At 48.9% G+C, this 18021-nt stretch overlaps 1 protein-coding gene across 1 annotated transcript in view; it reads left to right on the top strand.

The window, feature by feature from the left end:
• The first annotated feature begins 487 nt into the window (after positions 1-487).
• The window catches only part of LOC119166932 (uncharacterized), a 74961-nt gene continuing 57427 nt past the window's right edge, over positions 488-18021 (top strand). The window contains exons 1-2 of the mRNA XM_037418322.2: positions 488-766; positions 1481-1557. Of these exons, the coding sequence (XP_037274219.2) occupies positions 673-766; positions 1481-1557 (171 nt within the window). The 5' untranslated portion in view covers positions 488-672. The remainder of the gene's footprint in view (positions 767-1480; positions 1558-18021) is intronic.

Here is an 18021-nt window from a genome sequence, read left to right as displayed (position 1 = left end):
GCCCACTGCTTGAAGTCAGAGAAAAAAGTTTGTCTCAGGCGACGGTGAACGAGCAGCCGCTCGACAGCATGCTCGACAGCGCCAACGCGTCATTGAGCGGCACATTACTACAGTGTACTAGTAACATTACAACTACAAGTCCCTTCTGAAGGAGCACAAGTGTCTCCAGAATTATCTCTGCAAGTAGAGGGGCAAATAAACCTTCTTGCCAAAAGCAATGTGACTTACTCGTCTGCCACTGCCAATGTTTATACACAGCCTCCACAGCTCCTGTGCTGTCGTGCATAGAATTTCATAAAATTCTAAAATTAACTAGAGAGTTCGTATACTAACTATGAGAAAGAACGCAAGTGTTCTCTGAGGCAGTGCCTCCTTAGGAGGCCTTGTCTGAGGCTCTGAGGGCATACAGCTTCCTAAAATTAACGGCACACCCGGACGCGCCTCGCACCCGGTTCGAGAATATCAAGAAAAAAAAAAGAAACAAAAAACATGTCGTCTGCAGTGTGCATTGTTGGCATCGTTCACGAACAGGACGTTAGGCGTTAAGTGGTGACCAGCCTCCTTGAATACAGTCGCCTGAGGCTCATTTTAGTGAAAATCACAATGGGCAAGAAGTAAGTGCGTGTGGGGCGTCGTGTAGACAAGAAGGGCTATGCCCTTTGGAATGCCGACATGTCTTGGTTGGGCGGCACACTGTCATCACTCACCAACCAGATATCGAATCTGACGAGCGAAGTTCTGCTCGAAGGACGTGAAGAACTGGACGGTACGTGCTTCGGCCGACAGGCGAACACGGTTGCTCGCAGCTGTTCGTTTCGCACCAGCTTGCCCGTGAGGTTATTCTCGACTTCCCCGATATCGTGGTATGTAGAAGCAGCATCGGCTGTAGCCGTCGCATAAATGAATGCATTGCGAGAGGTGCCAATGGTACCCTGGCCTATATATGCAAGGCACAGAGCGCACGCTTAGCCACATAGCTCTGGTTACGTTTGAATGCCATTTATTCTCGGCCACGATCGCAACACCATTCTGGCAATTTTTTAGCGATGTTTCATTTGCTGTAGCCTTCCAGCAACAATCTAACGAACAAAAAAGAAATAGCGATCTTTTGTACGTAGTTGCAGGACGTGACGTTGAAGCAAACTAAAACATGGACGTTATCCGTTTTCTGCAGACGGCGAGTGGCCGCCTTTAAGGCCGGCTGACCGCGAGCGAATGAAATTTTAATAGAACAGACTTTTGGGCCAGTTGGCTTGTTATGTTCAATGAAGCCAGAGCAGGGAGTGCGCGCGTCCTGTCCTCTCACTTGGTCCGCTTCATCAGCGCTGTGGAATCAGTGAACAAAATATATCATATGCAAGCGCACGAGTTGTGGTAGTACGTTGAAACGTGAAGGATCTCGGAACTAAACATGTTTGTGAAGTAACTGTCGTTCCGTGCCATCGTAATGTGCTTATAACCAACGTGTCACGTTTTTCAGACCAAGGAGCGCAACTGCAGCTGTTTAAAGCACGCCTCGAACAGCTTGAGGGCTGCAATGCTACTCTTCGTAAGGAGGTATGTGGCTTATTATTGCATGCAGAACGGGACGGTATGGGCTTTGCTCACATACATCTCTGATGTGAAAGTGACAGCGCAAACACGGAAGACGTCCCACATAAGAAGGACCCGGCAAACAAGTGTGCTAACTACCAGCCTTTATTTCCTTGGGTTGTCAATGCACATGTAAGATCAGTCCAGCCCTGTTGTATCAGCTATACGTTTTCATCCCTGCACTCATCTGAATACGAATTCTTGTTCTTGTGCTTTTAATACACCAATATGTCACTTTTGTTCAGAAATACTGTTGTGTGTGCATTTGGAACATCACTGCCTTGGGCTTATATATATGTACAATGACAACTAAAGGAGCAATACAATTGACGGTCAGCGCTTACGTGAGGGCTGTTTCACGTAAGGAATACATGCAAACTAGGCTCAAATGAAGTTTTATTCTCACATACATGCATGTCACGAAGAATGCTCACAATGTCTGGTTTGCGCCATTTTTAGAGTGAAAAGAAAGTTGAATGACATTTAATGGGCAGAGCTTGGCTTTGATGCACATTTGAGACAAAAATAATTGCCTGGGTATTGCGGCCAAAGCCACGCTATGATTATGTCCTAGGGGGGTGACTGCACATTCACTGTGGTGACCTTGCCTTCCCTCATGGGCCCCTCTTCTAAGGGCATGGGTCTTTAGGCATTGCTCCCCCATCAAAATGCTGCTGCTGTGACCAATAATTGAACTCATGCCCTCGAGCAAGGCACCTTACAAGATAACATGCCACAGTGGTTAAGGCACACAGATGCTTGTGTTACCTAAGGATAAATGATGCAATGCAGAGGTGCCCACGGGCAAATAATCAGAATGCTCGCTTCTACACAATGGCCATGTCTGGCTGTAGCTACTTGAAATATAAAATGCGTCGACGATGCTTTCAATGCATTTTGTGCAATTGTTTAAAGCATAAAAGCATAGGCAGAGTGTTTTCATATTCCCGATGTGGGTAGGGCACCTGACTTGCTCTTCCACATTTCTCTCTCACTGTGTTTGTATATATATATATATATATATATATATATATATATATATATATATATTGTAGCGAAGCCTTGTGGGGTCTCGGCGAAGAAGAACGCGCGCATCGCCACGCCACGCTCTTGGAGTGAACGGACACAGTGGACACGGTCGGTACAAAGCACACAACATACATACGTTTATTAACTAATTTAGACGACGATATCGTCTGCCAAATGATACACCAATTTCAACTAACACGCTACCATACAAACAACATAACCCAGTGACACACTAAACACACAATAACATGATAAACACACACTAACACACTCAACACACTAGCCCATACCCAAGACGGCGTCGCCAACGCCTGACTTTCCACGCGGGACCCCGGCGCGAAGCCCGCGGTGCCGAGCACCGGGGACCCGCGCTACAGACAACCGTTCGCGGCAGCCGCCACGCGCAGAAGAGACTCGCTCAACGCTCGCCCACCGCCAAGGCCTGCCTTCCGCCAGGGGCCACCGCCGGCGCTACCACTCTACCAACAGTGGTACTGAAAGCGAACACAACGCCATCTATCGCCCGGCGGTGGTCACCACCGCAATAAAGCCTTGGGGCGAGATACGTGCGCCACGCGGCGCAGACAACTTTACAGGGGGGGGGGGCAGCACCCCCACAGCCTTCGAACTATGAAATGGGTCGAACTCTTGAGTACCTTCTAGTGGGGCTACCCAACAAGGACGCCGCTCGCACTGAGAGCCCGTGCTTGGCCGTTACTGTCGCCATTGTGCTTGCTCGCTGTGGACCGGCTATTAAACGCCTTAACATTTTGGTGGAGAGTGCTGTGCCCTTCAAACATCTTCGGTTCACATTCGATGCCCTTGGAGCTTAGATCCCGTACCGTGCCTTCAACCATGCAACAAGACGCCGCCCAGCAAACGCTTCCTCCTGCGCCGACGCCATGTTCCGGTGTCCCCCGCATCCGCGACCCACCTGTCTTCACCGGCGCGGATGGCACCGGCGTCGAGGACTGGCTCGTCATGTACGAACGCGTCAGCGTCCCCAATCATTGGGACGAGGCAGGTAAACTCGGCAACCTGGTTTTCTACCTCGCGGGTGTGGCTGGCATGTGGTATAACAACCACGCGTCTGATTTCGCAACCTGGTCCGATTTTAAGACCGCTATCACCAACGTTTTTGGCCGCCCTGCCGTTCGTAAGCTGCAAGCCGAGCAGCGCTTACGCGAACGCGCTCAGCAGGCCGGTGAATCATTCACCAGCTACATTGAAGACGTCTTGGACCTATGCAAGAAATGCAACGACAGCATGTCCGAATCAGACAAGATCCGGAACGTCATGAAGGGCATTGCCGATGATGCCTTCACGATGCTGCTGGCCAAAAACCCAAGCACAGTAGCTGAGGTCATCACGCTGTGCCAGAGCTACGAGGAGCTCCGCCGGCAGCGTTCGATGACCCGTCGCTCCACACCACGAGGTGCAGGGCTTGCAGGCTTGGAGGCGAGCTGTGACCAGGTGGCACTGCTGGCAGACCTCAAGTCCTTCATACGTGAGGAAATCGCACGGCAGTTCTCTCTCCTGCCCTTCGCCCACCCACCGGCTGCTCAACAATCGGCCACTACCATTTTCCCCCCCATCCGCCGAGCGATTGAGCAGGAAATAGCGGAGGTTATGCCTGCGTACCACCCACAACAGCTTCCGGCTCCTGTATCCCCAAGTTACGCCCAAGTGGTCGCCAGGCCGCCTCCAGTCGTTCAAGCGCCCGCCCCACTCACTTACGCCGAAGCTGCCGCACGACCTCCATCCTTTGCAGCGGGTATGCCGGCTACGTATGTTGACGTGACCTCTCAGACTCAGCTCCAGCACCCCCTGCAGCCTTTCCAGCCACCGTTCCGTCCATCGGCTCTTGCGTCATGGACAAGACCTACCCCGGCGAACCGATGGCGCACATCCGACAACCGGCCCATTTGCTTTGCCTGCGGTTACGCCGGCCACGTAGCACGTTATTGCACTCGCGTACAGACGCCCCATGTCTCGTCGCCTGTTGCTGGCCAGATTAGGCGTACCTATCACGAGGAAACGCCGTCTATGCCACCGCCAACTCGCCTAGCTTCATCTTCTCGTAGGTCACCGTCTCCACGACGTCGTTCCCCGTCCCCCATGCGGCCAAGTTCAGCTGCTCACGAGCGGGAAAACTAGTCGTCGCAGTCCCCGAGGCAAGGACTGCGATGCTATCGCATTGTGAAAGCCCTCAGAGCCGCCCATCTAATGTCATTGACGTGCTTGTGGACGGTGTTCACGCATCTGCTCTTATTGACACAGGAGCTGCAGTATCCGTTATGGACGAAAAATTTTGCCGCTTGCTTCGTAAAGTGACGACGCCAATTTCTGGATTGTCCCTTCGTACCGCCGGTTTGCATCGTATCCATCCTACAGCAGGGTGCACAGCTCGCGTTGTCGTTCAGGACGTTCTGTATGTCGCCCAATTCATCATCATTCCCGCATGCTCTCATGACGTCATCCTGGGGTGGGATTTTCTCTCCCGCAACGACGCCGTCATCCATTGTGCCGCCGCCGAAATTGAACTCTCCCCCTTCTCGCATTTGACGCCGGAAGACAGTTCTTCGAAAGTGAGCAAGATTCTCGTGAAAGACGATACCATAGTGCCTCCAAGCTCCACGATGGGTGTATCTGTCTACTGCGCTGGACTCTCCGACACAATTGCACTCGTTTCGCCATCCGACCGTGCTTGCCGAAGGAAAGGGTTGCTAGTACCTTTCGCGACCGTGCAAATCACCCAGGGCAACGCCTCTATTTTCGTGACCAACCCATCCCCGTACACTGTTACCTTGGTTCGAGGGGAATGTCTCGGCAGAGTGGAACCAGTGGATAACGCACAAGTCCTGGACGTACCTGATGACTCGCGTTGTCCCAATTTGCGTACCATCAGTGCTGTTTCCACTTCTGATTCGTCATCTCCTGATGTATTTGGCCCTTGCATTGATGACAACCTCACGTCGGTACAGCGTTCCCAGCTTCTGAACCTTTTGCGAGAATATCGTTCTTCTTTCGATGTCGGGCGAAGTTCTCTCGGTCGTGCGTCCGCTGTTACGCATCGTATCGACACTGGTGCCCATCCACCATTACGGCAACGTCCCTACCGCGTGTCGCCTGCTGAACGTCGGGAAATTAACGAGCAGGTTGATGATATGCTCAGACGCGACGTTATTCGGCCCTCGGACAGTCCATGGGCGTCTCCTGTTGTTCTTGTTGCGAAGAAAGATGGTTCTGCGCGGTTCTGTGTAGACTACAGACGGCTCAATAAGATCACTTGCAAGGATGTTTACCCACTGCCGCGCATCGATGACGCAATTGACAGCCTTCACGGAGCCGAATTTTTTTCTTCTCTCGATCTGCGCTCGGGGTACTGGCAAGTACCCATGGCTGATGACGCTCGACCGAAGACTGCGTTCATCACACCCGACGGCTTGTACGAATTCAACGTCATGCCGTTTGGTCTATGTAATGCACCTGCGACCTTTGAGCGCATGATGGACACCGTTCTGCGCAACTTGAAATGGCACACGTGCTTGTGTTACCTCGATGACGTTGTTGTGTTCGCTCCAGATTTCTCTACGCACCTCCAACGTCTGAAAGAAGTTTTTGCACGTGTCAGCAATGCCGGCTTGCAACTAAATCTGAAGAAGTGCCGCTTTGCAGCACGGCAACTCACCATCCTTGGGTACGTCGTGTCCAAGGATGGCATTCTTCCTGACCCAGCCAAGCTTCGGGCCGTGGCCGAATTCCCCAAACCTGCGTCCGTCAAAGAACTGCGTAGTTTCGTGGGCCTGTGCTCGTACTTCCGACGCTTCATACGAAACTTTGCCACGATCATATCACTGCTGACGAAGCTCCTTGGAAGTAACGGGTCCCTCAATTCGTGGTCGTCTGAGTGCGACGACGCGTTCGCGAAGCTCCGCCATGTGTTGACATCTCCTCCCATTCTACGCCACTACGACCCTACGGCCCCGACGGAGGTGCACACAGACGCCAGCGGTGTAGGCCTCGGCGCTGTCCTGGCGCAGCGCAAACCCGGCTTCCCTGAATATGTCGTAGCATATGCAAGCCGTACGCTCACGAGAGCTGAGACAAACTACACCGTCACGGAGAAAAAGTGCCTGGCGATCGTCTGGGCTCTTACAAAGTTTCGACCGTATTTGTATGGTTGCCCATTCGATGTCGTCACCGACCATCATGCACTATGCTGGCTTTCATCCTTGAAGGATCCCTCAGGCCGTCTCGCCCGTTGGGCTCTTCGTTTACAAGACTACGACATCCGCGTGCTGTACCGCAATGGACGCCAGCATGCTGATGCCGACGCCCTCTCGCGCTCCCCTCTGCCTGAAGGTGATGTGCTCTGCTCAGTATCCTCGGCTGCTGTTTCTGCCATTGACGTTGACATAATCGCTACCGAACAGCGAAAGGATAATTGGATCGGCCCGCTGATCGACTTGCTCTCTGATCCATCCGCAACGCCATCCACGCGTGCATTGCGTCGTCAAGCTCGCCATTTCGCCATTCGTGACGGCCTTCTACAGCGACGCAATTATGACGCCGACGGCCGGCAGTGGTTACTCGTGATACCCCGCAGTCTGCGGTCAGAGATATGTGAATCCTTCCATTCTGATCCGCAATGCGCGCACTCTGGGGTATTCAAAACCTACCATCGCATTCGACAACGCTACTTCTGGCGCGGGATGTACCGCTATGTGCAGCAGTTCGTTCGCTCTTGCCTCACTTGCCAACGCCGTAAACCGTCAGCTCACATGTCGCACGCCAGTCTACAACCGTTACCTTGCCCTGACCGTCCCTTTGGGCGCGTAGGTATCGATTTGTATGGACCACTTCCTCTGACGTCGGCTGGTAACCGCTGGGCCATCGTTGCCGTTGACCATTTAACGCGATACGCCGAAACCGCCGCTCTCCCTGCGGCTGCTGCGCGCGATGTTGCGTCCTTCCTGCTGCATCGATTTATACTGCGCCATGGACCACCCCAAGAGCTTCTCAGCGATCGAGGCCGTGTCTTCTTGTCGGAAGTCGTCGAAGCCATTCTGACGGAGTGCCATACTGTCCACCGCAAAACTACTGCTTACCACCCACAGACGAATGGCCTCACCGAACGCTTTAACCGCACCCTCGGCGACATGCTTTCTATGTACGCCGCTGCCAACCACACTAATTGGGATAATATACTGCCCTTCGTCACCTACGCCTACAACACCGCCCCTCAGAGCACGACTGGTTTTTCACCTTTCTACTTGCTGTACGGAAGGCACCCGTCGCACACCATGGACACGATACTCCCGTACACGCCGGATCCATCTGAGTGTACACCTATTTCCGAGACAGCCAGGCTTGCTGAAGAGTGTCGCGAGCTTGCCAAGACTTTTACGACGCAAGAGCAAGAGCGGCAGAAGAGTATCCGTGATGCCAGCGCCACTTCTGAGCCCACGTTCCTTCCTGGTGCGCTTGTATGGCTCTCGATCCCGACCTCTGCCGCTGGCCTCTCTTCCAAACTACGTCCCAAATACGAAGGCCCCTACCGTGTCATCGAGCGCACCTCACCCGTCAACTATCTGATCGAACCCGTTGAACAATCTTCGGACATGCGCCTGAAGGCTTATTATGAACCGCTCATAATAACAAGCTGTTAGGTCGCCAGGCGGCTCCCTCTTCGACCCCGGGGTAATTGTAGCGAAGCCTTCGAACTATGAAATGGGTCGAACTCTTGAGTACCTTCTAGTGGGGCTACCCAACAAGGACGCCGCTCGCACTGAGAGCCCGTGCTTGGCCGTTACTGTCGCCTTTGTGCTTGCTCGCTGTGGACCGGCTATTAAACGCCTTAACAATATATATATATGATTCAGAAAAGAAGTTCTGCGGGTCCGGTGCACTTATAGTGAAGAAATAAAGGATCACACTTACGAAAATTGGATACTTTTTTACTCTACGTTTCGGCCGTGGCACTGCCTTCGTCAGGATGAACAACAATAAGAGTGTGTGGCCGCTTTTATGGGCAGGCATGGACACGTGAGTACAAAACACGTGCTATCAGCATATGAGTGTTTCAAAATATTTAAGACAATCATGACAACACAAAAAAAGCATTATAAAAATTTTTTTAGAAAAAAAATGTAATGCAGTATACAAGTTCATGGGCATAAAAAAGGCATCTGTAACATTGACCATTGACGACGATGATCGCACGTAAAAAACAAAACAATAAAAAATATGTGATAACTTTTAGGAAGCAGAGAATACGTTGGGGATGCTTCTTTAAATGTTTCGCAAAAATGCGGGCGTCAGGGCATCGTATAAAGGCAAGAAACTTTTCCTACGCATTCGTTAATGCCAGATAACACACTATTGAATTTATGGATTAAAAAAGATTCTCAAATTTCGTGTTCATGGTGCAATTTGAAGCCTGATTCCAATTGTGTCACCATAATCTTGTTGAACGAATGACCTGGTAGATGAAAATGCTTGGACAATAGGAGATGTGGCAAACTGTTTAACTGTGATTTGTGGTTGTTGAAACGGATACGAAAGTTTGGCCGATGTATTGCATCTGGCAGATTGAGCATTCAAGTAAGTAAATGATGTTGCTGCTATCGCAATTTAAGTCGCCGTTAATCTTAAGTGAAAAGTTAGATGCCGTGCTTTTAGCAACAATCGCAGTGGTCATGTGTGTGCAAACTTTACATCGTGGTTTGTAACAGGGCTGACAACCAACAGGAGCAATGAATCTAGTCTTGGAAGAAGTTACAATGTCACGCAAGTTCCTTGATCTTCGATATACAACACGTGGTGATTCAGTGAAAATGTCCTTAGGCCGATCTCTCTGTGTCAATAAGTTGTAATGCTTTCTGAGTATATGCGACACGTTAGGAATAGATGCAGAATGTGTTAGAATGAGCTTGGTTCGGGAAGGTGGTGCTGATCGCTTGTCCTTACTGATGAGCTCTTAACGGTCAAAACAATTGGCCCGCTGGAGAGCGTCGTCGATTATTTGTGAAGGATATTGTTGTTCGGTTAAAGCTTTACAGAGCTGGTCACAGTTGCGAGTAAATTCCCTGTTGTCCGAACAAATTCTTTTAAAACAGATAGCTTGGCTATAGGGGATATTTGTTTTGTAATGTTTCATATGGCTGCTTTTAAAATGAAGATATCTTTGTCGGTCACTTGGCTTCCTGTAAAGGTTCGTCGTTAGTTTATCATTGCTTAAAGCTACATTGACATCAAGGAAGTCTATGTTGACTGGTGAATAAGAGTGGGAAAAGCAGATGGATAGTTCTACGTTGTTGAAGTCAGCAATGAAAGAAAGTAATGCGGATTCACCACGGTGACAAATTAAGAAAATGTCGTCAATGAAGCGTTTGTAATAAAGTGGTTTAAGGTCACGAGTGGCGAGAAAATTATTTTCTAGAATGCCCATGAAGATGTTCGCATAATTGGGACCTATTTTTGTGCCCATCGAGGTGCCGTTGGTTTGAACATAATGTTCACCGTTAAATTCAAAGTTGTTAAGTTCGAGTATCAGTGTTAAAATAGTGCTTAAGGTGGAATCATCAATGGGTTTGTCATTTACCGAATCGTTGTATGCTTGGAGTACAGAACGAATCCCGTCCCCATAGGGTATATTTGTGTACAGCGACACCACATCTAGTGTGACCAGAAGAGCATCACACGGAACACGCATATTGACAATGTCACGCAGAACTGCGCTTAAATCTTTAGTCCCCCTGAGTCCGGTAGCTGGTAGATTTTATCTGCTCCCTAAAATTCATAAACAAAACAATTCAGGCCAGCCAATAATTTCAGGAATAGGAACCGTCATGGAAAGCCTGTCTCGCTATGCCGACAGCTTAATCAGTCCCATTCCTTTTCTTCATATGTCAAGGACACTAAGCACTTTCTGCGAGACATTGTCAATATGCGTGTTCCGAGTGATGCTCTTCTCGTCACATTAGATGTGGTGTCACAGCAGAGAAGTGATCTAAGGATCATTGCACTGTTCTTCCGGCATATCGGCGATGGTCAGAGATGATTAACACGTGGAAGCTGGCTGAGTCGGAAGGCAGTGTTGATCTATATAGGGCATGAGCGTTTGAGTGTTTTCATCCAGAACGATAAATCACACGTATATCGTACTCCTGTGCTCGTAAAGCCCAGCGAGTGAGGCGTCCAGTTGGGTTTTTCAAGGATGACAGTTGGCACAGCGTGTTGTGGTCGGTAACAACATCAAACTGCTGCCCATAGAGGTAGGTGCGAAATTTACTGATTGCTCAAACAATTGCCAAACACTCCTTTTTTGTGACAGAGTAATTTGACTCCGCCTTTGTGAGGGTACGACTTGCATATGCTGTAACATCCTCGCCAAAGTTGTGTTTTCTCTGAGCGAGTACCGCGCCAAGGCCGACACCGCTAGCGACCGTGTGTATTTCTCTAGGCGCTTTGTGATCGTACTGGCGCAGAATTGGAGGAGATGTGAGAAGTAGGCGGAGCATCGTAAATGACTTATTGCAATCGCCATTCCAAGCTGAGAGGTCGTTGCTGCTGTTGAGAAGCTGTGTCAAGCGAGATATAATAGAGGCGAAATTGTGAATAAAGCACCGAAAATATGAACGCAGCCCTATGAAGCTTCGGAGTTCCTTTAGAGTGCTGGGCTTGGGGTATTCAGCAAACCCTGGAAGTTTGGCAGGATCTGGCGAAATTTCTTCTATGGAGACGACGTGGCCTAGGATGGTAAGCTGACGGGCGCCAAAATGACATTTACTTAGGTTTAAATGCAAGCCGGCGTTAGTGAGGCACTCAAGAACTTGCTCCAGGCGAGCAATGTGAGATGGAAAATCTGCTGAAAAAAACCACTATGTTATCTAAGTAGCATAAACAGGTCAGCCATTTGAGGCCTCTGAGAATGGTGTCCATCATTATCTCGAAGATAGCAGGCACGTTGCAAAGGCTGAAAGGCATTACCTCAAACTCGTATGAACCGTCAGGGGTGACAAACGCTGTTTTCGGGTAGTCGGCTTCAGCCATGGGCACTTGTCAGTAGCCTGAGCGCAGATTCAGTGATGAAAAATATTCAGCTTTCATGGCAGTCCAGGGCATCGTCGATGTGGGGTAGGGGATAAACATTCCTCCGCGTAATCTTATTTAGCTGGCGGTAGTCAAGGCAAACGTAACACATAACCTTCATCATCATCATCAGCCTGACTACGTCCACTGCAGGACAAAGGCCTCTCCCATGTTCTGCCAGTTAACCCGGTCCTGTGCTTGCTGCTGCCAATTTATACCCGCAAACTTCTTAATCTCATCTGCCCACCTAACAATCTGTCTCCCCCTAACCCGCTTCCCTTCTCTGGGAATCCAGTCAGTTGCCCTTAATGACCAGCGGTTATCCTGTCTACGCGCTACATGCCCTGCCCATGTCCATTTCTTCTTCTTGATTTCAGCTATGATATCCTTAACCTCCGTTTGTTCCCTAATCCACTCTGCTCTCTTCTTGTCTCTTAAGGTTACACCTACCATTTTTCTTTCCATTGCTCGCTGCGTCGTCCTCAATTTAAGCTGAACCCTCTTTGTAAGTCTCCAGGTTTCTGCTCCGTAGCTAAGTACCGGCAAGATACAGCTGTTATATAACCTTCATGTAACAATATTATCGAACCGTCTTTTTTTCGCACCAGCACGATAGGAGAGGCCCGGGGACTGTTAGATTCCTGAATCACGCCACGCTGCAGCATGTCACCGACGTTGTCGCTAATAGCGCGGTGTTCGGCCTTCGCCTGCGGTACTCCTGGCGAGGCATGTATCAATACGTTCGCCGGTACGTTCAGTCGTGCCCTGCATGTCAACGTCGCAAGGTTCCTTCTCGCAGCAGCGCTGGTCTTCTACAGCCATTGCCCTGCCCTGCCCAACCATTCGATTGTGTCGGAGTCGATGCCTTTTTGTCGTGGAGAAATTGTACTGGTGCACATCGGCGTCAGCTCTGTGCCAGTGAGAGAAAAGACGACGACGTTTGTGTGTTGCACTCTCGGCCTCCTGTTTTGTGTGCTGCAGCTGTCTTGCTTGCCCTGGCGAGTCCCTTGCTAAAACTCCTCCGAAGGACACGCTTGTTACAATATATATATATATATATATATATATGTATGTATGTATGTACCGTTAGAAGGTAGCGATGGTTAGGAGTTGGAAGTAGAAGCTGAGAAGGAAGAAGTGCTGAATGGAATAAACATGGTGTATGAGCCAGGCCACGTCACCCAATCATCATAGCGTCACATGAGTCGACAGGATGGAGACCTACCAGCCCCTTCATCAGTCGCACATCATCGACAAGGTTCTCCGCAAGACAGCCTGACCATAAATGAACTACCGAACCAGCACCTAGCAGTACACATCGACGAGCACTATGACAGAATCATTGACTGTCCTTCCCATCCCCAAGTACACCGGAGCAGCGGACGATGGACCCGTGCAGGACTGGTTCGACCTGTTCGAACTCCACGCTACCGCTGCATCATGGTCGGAACGGGAGATGATCATCAACTTTACCGACTACGTCTCCGGTGAGGCCTTCAAATTCTACCTCACCCACATATTTCAAAACGACGAGTCATGGGAGAAGATCAAACAAGAAATGATCGTTTGGTTTAAAGAATGCAATGACGACTACGACGAAGACTTGCTTATAACCCACCATCCACAGACAATCGCGCTCGGTCGTCACACTCAAAAGCAGTCTTCACGCATGAACCCACCTCCTGATTTTCCATTGCGTGGATGTACTATCGCTCACCATTTGCCTCATAAGGACGCCGAGACTACGGTAGACGACCTGACGCTTCACGAAAATACCCTGTTAAGCCATGCACCTTCCGGAGGGGTTCATTCATCACCGTGCGGTGAACACACATTAGACAATCGAAACAAAGTAAAAAGTTCAGACGAATCGAACATCGCACGCTGCCAAGCGCAAAAGTCCTTCGTAGTGAACAGTGCAGAAAAAGCCTCCAAAGACCTTTTTGTCGATTCTAGTGCACCACCTTCATTTTCTTTTGAGAATCATGACAACCCAATGACTACCAACTATTTATTGGTCACACCAACTATAAAAGAAAAGCAGGCTCGTGTTACTAAAGAAGTACCACCTCGTCGGGTTCCGCAACATCAGCAGTGCCATCAAGAACTCAAAGAACTCCAGAAACACGGCAGTTACATCAAGCACTACGACGAACTAAAATAAGATCACAAGCAGATTTGCGGCTTAAGGATGGTCGTCAGGAACGACACCAACTAAAGGAAAGACCAAGTCAACATCTGAGCCATATTCATAGAAGGAAACCTCAAGGAAGTCTTCTGTACTAGATATCAAGGCATGATGTACAATCCTACCGATGGAGATACCACCACAGAAAACCACGAAAGAGACTGAACGTTACCATTTGCGAATTGCAGGTACACAGACTTCGTATCATCAACTTCGGTTCTCGCGAACGCAAGTTTAAAGCAATGCTTCTGTCTCAGCCACGACAAAGAATACAACACCCACGACAGAAAACTCGGCGCCTACGACGTCCGACCTTCAAATTCTACAAGGACGTCCAGCATCGTTGGTTCTTCGCAGCTGCTGAAGCCGTGTCATGGTCAGTGCAGTTGTGCAGGACACGGTTATCTTATCCAGAACGCCACAGCCAGCCTTGTCCACCTGAGTTCTCTTAGATATGGCCGGACTGCTTCCCTCTGCTGTAGATTTTTTGTGTGAGTTAAGGAACTCCCCTTTGAAATGGAACTATGGTGTATCTTGACATTTTTTGCTCGCTTTAACACCCTTTTTGTTGTTTTGTTAAGTGTCTTCCGGGGGGAGGGGGAATCCTGTAATGTAAGAAGGTAGGGATGGTTAGGAGTTGGAAGTAGAAGCCGAGAAGGAAGAAGTGCTGAATGGAATAAACATGGTGTATGAGCCAGGCCACGTCGCCCATTCATCATAGCGTCACATATATATATGACACACAGCTTAGCAGTTGTCTTATTTTTATTTCGAACGGTTTTGACCGGAGGACCTGTCCAAACCGTTCGAAAAGTAAAATAACCGCTAAGTTGTGTCTCATGTCTTTCCAAGTACGTTTGGCCCATCAGAAAAACTCATTCACAATATAAAGACACATTGAAAATATTAAGAAGATAATAAACAAATGTCTGTTAAATAAAAAAACTTATTTTGTTAATAGACATACGTACATCTCGTACTTATTGTGCACAAGAGCCATGCAAATGCCATGATTTTCTTTATCGTGTGACTTAGTTTTCAATGAGGCCACAGTGTCACTGCCAGACTTGTCACTTCCTATGATCCGAATTTTAAAATCATGAAAGGTAAAGGAACAGGCATAAGCAGTCCTCTGTGAAATAGCTTTTCCTAGAAAGGATTGCTCAACAGTCCAGTGGCGAGGGATGAAAGCCTAAGCCAAGCCCTAAAGGAAAATCTCCCGTGCCGGGGTGAGGAGGAGGCTCTGATGCAGCCCGATGGGGGCATGAGCTCCCCAGCTTCATCCCGCACTCTCCGCATATAGCTTATAGCATTGTATTGTGGCTTAAGAATGTCACTTTGTGTGAAATGTCGAGGTGAATCGTAAGGCGGCGTGTCATGTTGACGGAAATTCTAGATGGTGCCTGCACTTATCCGGTTATTCTCTGTAGCCAATTAGCATTCACTAAAGGCAACACATTTGTGACTGTCTCCTCTTGCGATTGTTTCAGAATCTGGCCTCTGTAGTGCATCATTTGCCCTTCACTATGCCATACCAAACAGCCTCAGTTAAGCACTTTTACGCTTTTACATGATCATGCAGCCATGTGGCATTTCTGTGTTAAGTATTGAAGTGCTATTACATGCAGCAAAACACATGGTGTGCTGAGCCCCTTTGCCAACGATTGTTTACGCTTCTGTAATTTCACAAGTGCAGTGCACTCATCTTTGTAGTCACTGCAGCAGCTTAAAAACGTTGGTGAACAACCACAGTTTTGTTGCAGTGGGCGATGTGCAACATTTGTTCTGGGAAAGGTGCCCTACCTGGTTGATGCACACTTATCTTTCTGTATATTGCATGTAAAAGTTGTGCTACTTAGTCTGCTGCCCTCTTGTTTGTTTCTCTTTCTTTTTTTTTTCCATTTAGCCAACACAGATGGCTTAGCTTTCCTGCTGCCAAAAGTGTCTCTTTGAACAGAATGGTACCTTGCTCAGCCAATGGTAGCTCATTCCGTGACATCTACTTTTTGAGGGGTGGCACTGGGATTTTATTATTTTTTTCTCTTAATGACTGAGGGGGCAGCGACGACAAGTGAGTCGTTTCGAGATGGACAGGAAGGTGGATGCATTGCGTTATGATCACTTGAGGGCAGCACTGGGCTAATGTGTCAGCTTCACCGCACTACAGTTGTGTCGTGTGATAAAGCATTCTGTAAAAGCAAACGGGGTCATTATGTAGTTGTCCCGCGGTACGCGCACTGGGACTCTCCGATTCAACTAATGAATCATTATAGAATAAAAACATTACAATTATGATGGAAAAGCAAAATAAAACTTATCTTACAATCAGAACATCACGACTTACCACTGTACCCTTAATCTTACTTAAAGGCCTTACTGGTTATGCAATGCTGGTAATCTTGCTGGCAATGCTGAAAACACGATAGTTCCCTCCCCCCGAGATGCCCGTCACGAGCGGTAAGTGGCAGATATAAATAGCTTGCCGTTTTAACGTTGAACGACGTGCTCCTCGGTGGCTCAGTGATTAACGCCTCTCACTCACGTTTTAGAGGTCCCACGTTAGATTCCGTGCACCAGTCTTTTTCTGGATTTTTGTTTCTTCATTTTCATATATATAGATACGTATGCATATACGGTGAGTGACGACGACGTCGACGGCAAAATACAGCCGAGAATGTCGATATGATTGCTATCGCACTAATAAAAGAATGATAAGTAAAGCTACAAAACATTATAGAAGCGTTCGTGAGCTGCCTCGTTTCGCACGTGTCGTTCGCTCTTCAAGTACCACATTATTTGTTACCATCGCAATGGCGACCTGAATACGTTGCACATAACAGGCAATGTCATGCGAGCTTCCTGTACGATAGGGCTTTCAGTTCATTTCATTGGGCAGCCTTCCGACATCTCAGGGCGAGGGAAACATGGTCAGGTGAGCCCGCGAAAATTGAGTTGAGAGTAAGCATTCATTTCATTGTATTCTGATATTTCTACGCTGAATAACTTTGCGCTGCGTGCCCCTATCGCTGTCGTTCTTGCGGCGCCTATCTCTTTAGCCTTCAGTGTACGCAACGAGCTAGAAAAACATCTAAAACTATGAGGTTGTGAAAAGTCTTATAGAGGGCCCATTTAATGGGCGATTTTCTAGCGGCATTGTGGCCGTTATTTGTTGCTACGCACACGTTGCATTACGCGGGCTTGACGAAGAAGACCTGATCTAGTGTAACAACGCGTGTATTACTCTCGGAAGTTGTGCGGTTCCAGTTTCGCTTATAGTAAGCGGATTTGGACTTCTTTTTATTTTCTGCCGAGTCGTTTGTCGCTTTTTTTGCTTGTTTGCATTTTTCTAACAAATGATTGTTCTAGACATCACCTTCACCAGTAGCGTTCACTAATAGAGCGTTTGTCGATGACTTCGAGTGTTGCAATCGAAACATACCCAGGAGAAATGAACAAATGGCGTTAATCATGCACTGACAAGCGTGCATTCAACCGAGTGGAGAGTGTAGCATTCGGGTCGGCCGTTTGTCGTGGCAGACGCCATTGGGCGTGTCCGCAAAAATGCTTTCAATCCGATATCGGTGCCTGGTCGGAAGCGCCCTGCAGCTTGACCAGGTAGGGTCTGGTTACATGGAACCCGCCGGAAGTGTCGCGAACAACCCTTTGTTGAGCGGAGTGGAACAGCATGAGACAGCGTCGCTGTTGCAGTTCTCATAGAGTCAACATCTCAACTCCGCCATTGTCACCTACGCGTGGTCGTGACAAAGCGCCGACGGTTCGTCAGCGTGAGACGGCATCGCTGTAGCAGTTCTCAGAAATCCAGCAAGTGGACGCAGCCATGAACCGCTACTGACGTTCGTTTGATCAGCCTTATTTTCCAGGGAGGTGCTCAATTTTCTCCTCCTCCAGACTCCACCTCCTTGCCCATGTTTCAGAACGCTTTTCAAGGCATGGGCCAGGCACTGCGCCGTGCTCTCGACCGGGTTGCAGAAATTAGGTGCCTTTTCTCATCTTCTAACCACTACCACCAAGGCATGGGCCGGGTACAGCATTGTGTGGTGCCCTCGTGCTGCCCATTGAACCTTTTCGTTTAATGTTTCTCTTCAAACGAGTGG

The sequence above is a fragment of the Rhipicephalus microplus genome, chromosome 6 (assembly GCF_043290135.1).
Source record: "Rhipicephalus microplus isolate Deutch F79 chromosome 6, USDA_Rmic, whole genome shotgun sequence".
NCBI classification, from domain to species: Eukaryota; Metazoa; Arthropoda; class Arachnida; order Ixodida; family Ixodidae; genus Rhipicephalus; species Rhipicephalus microplus.
Note: the sequence above shows the minus strand (reverse complement) of the source record. Positions and strands in the feature narration are given on the sequence as shown.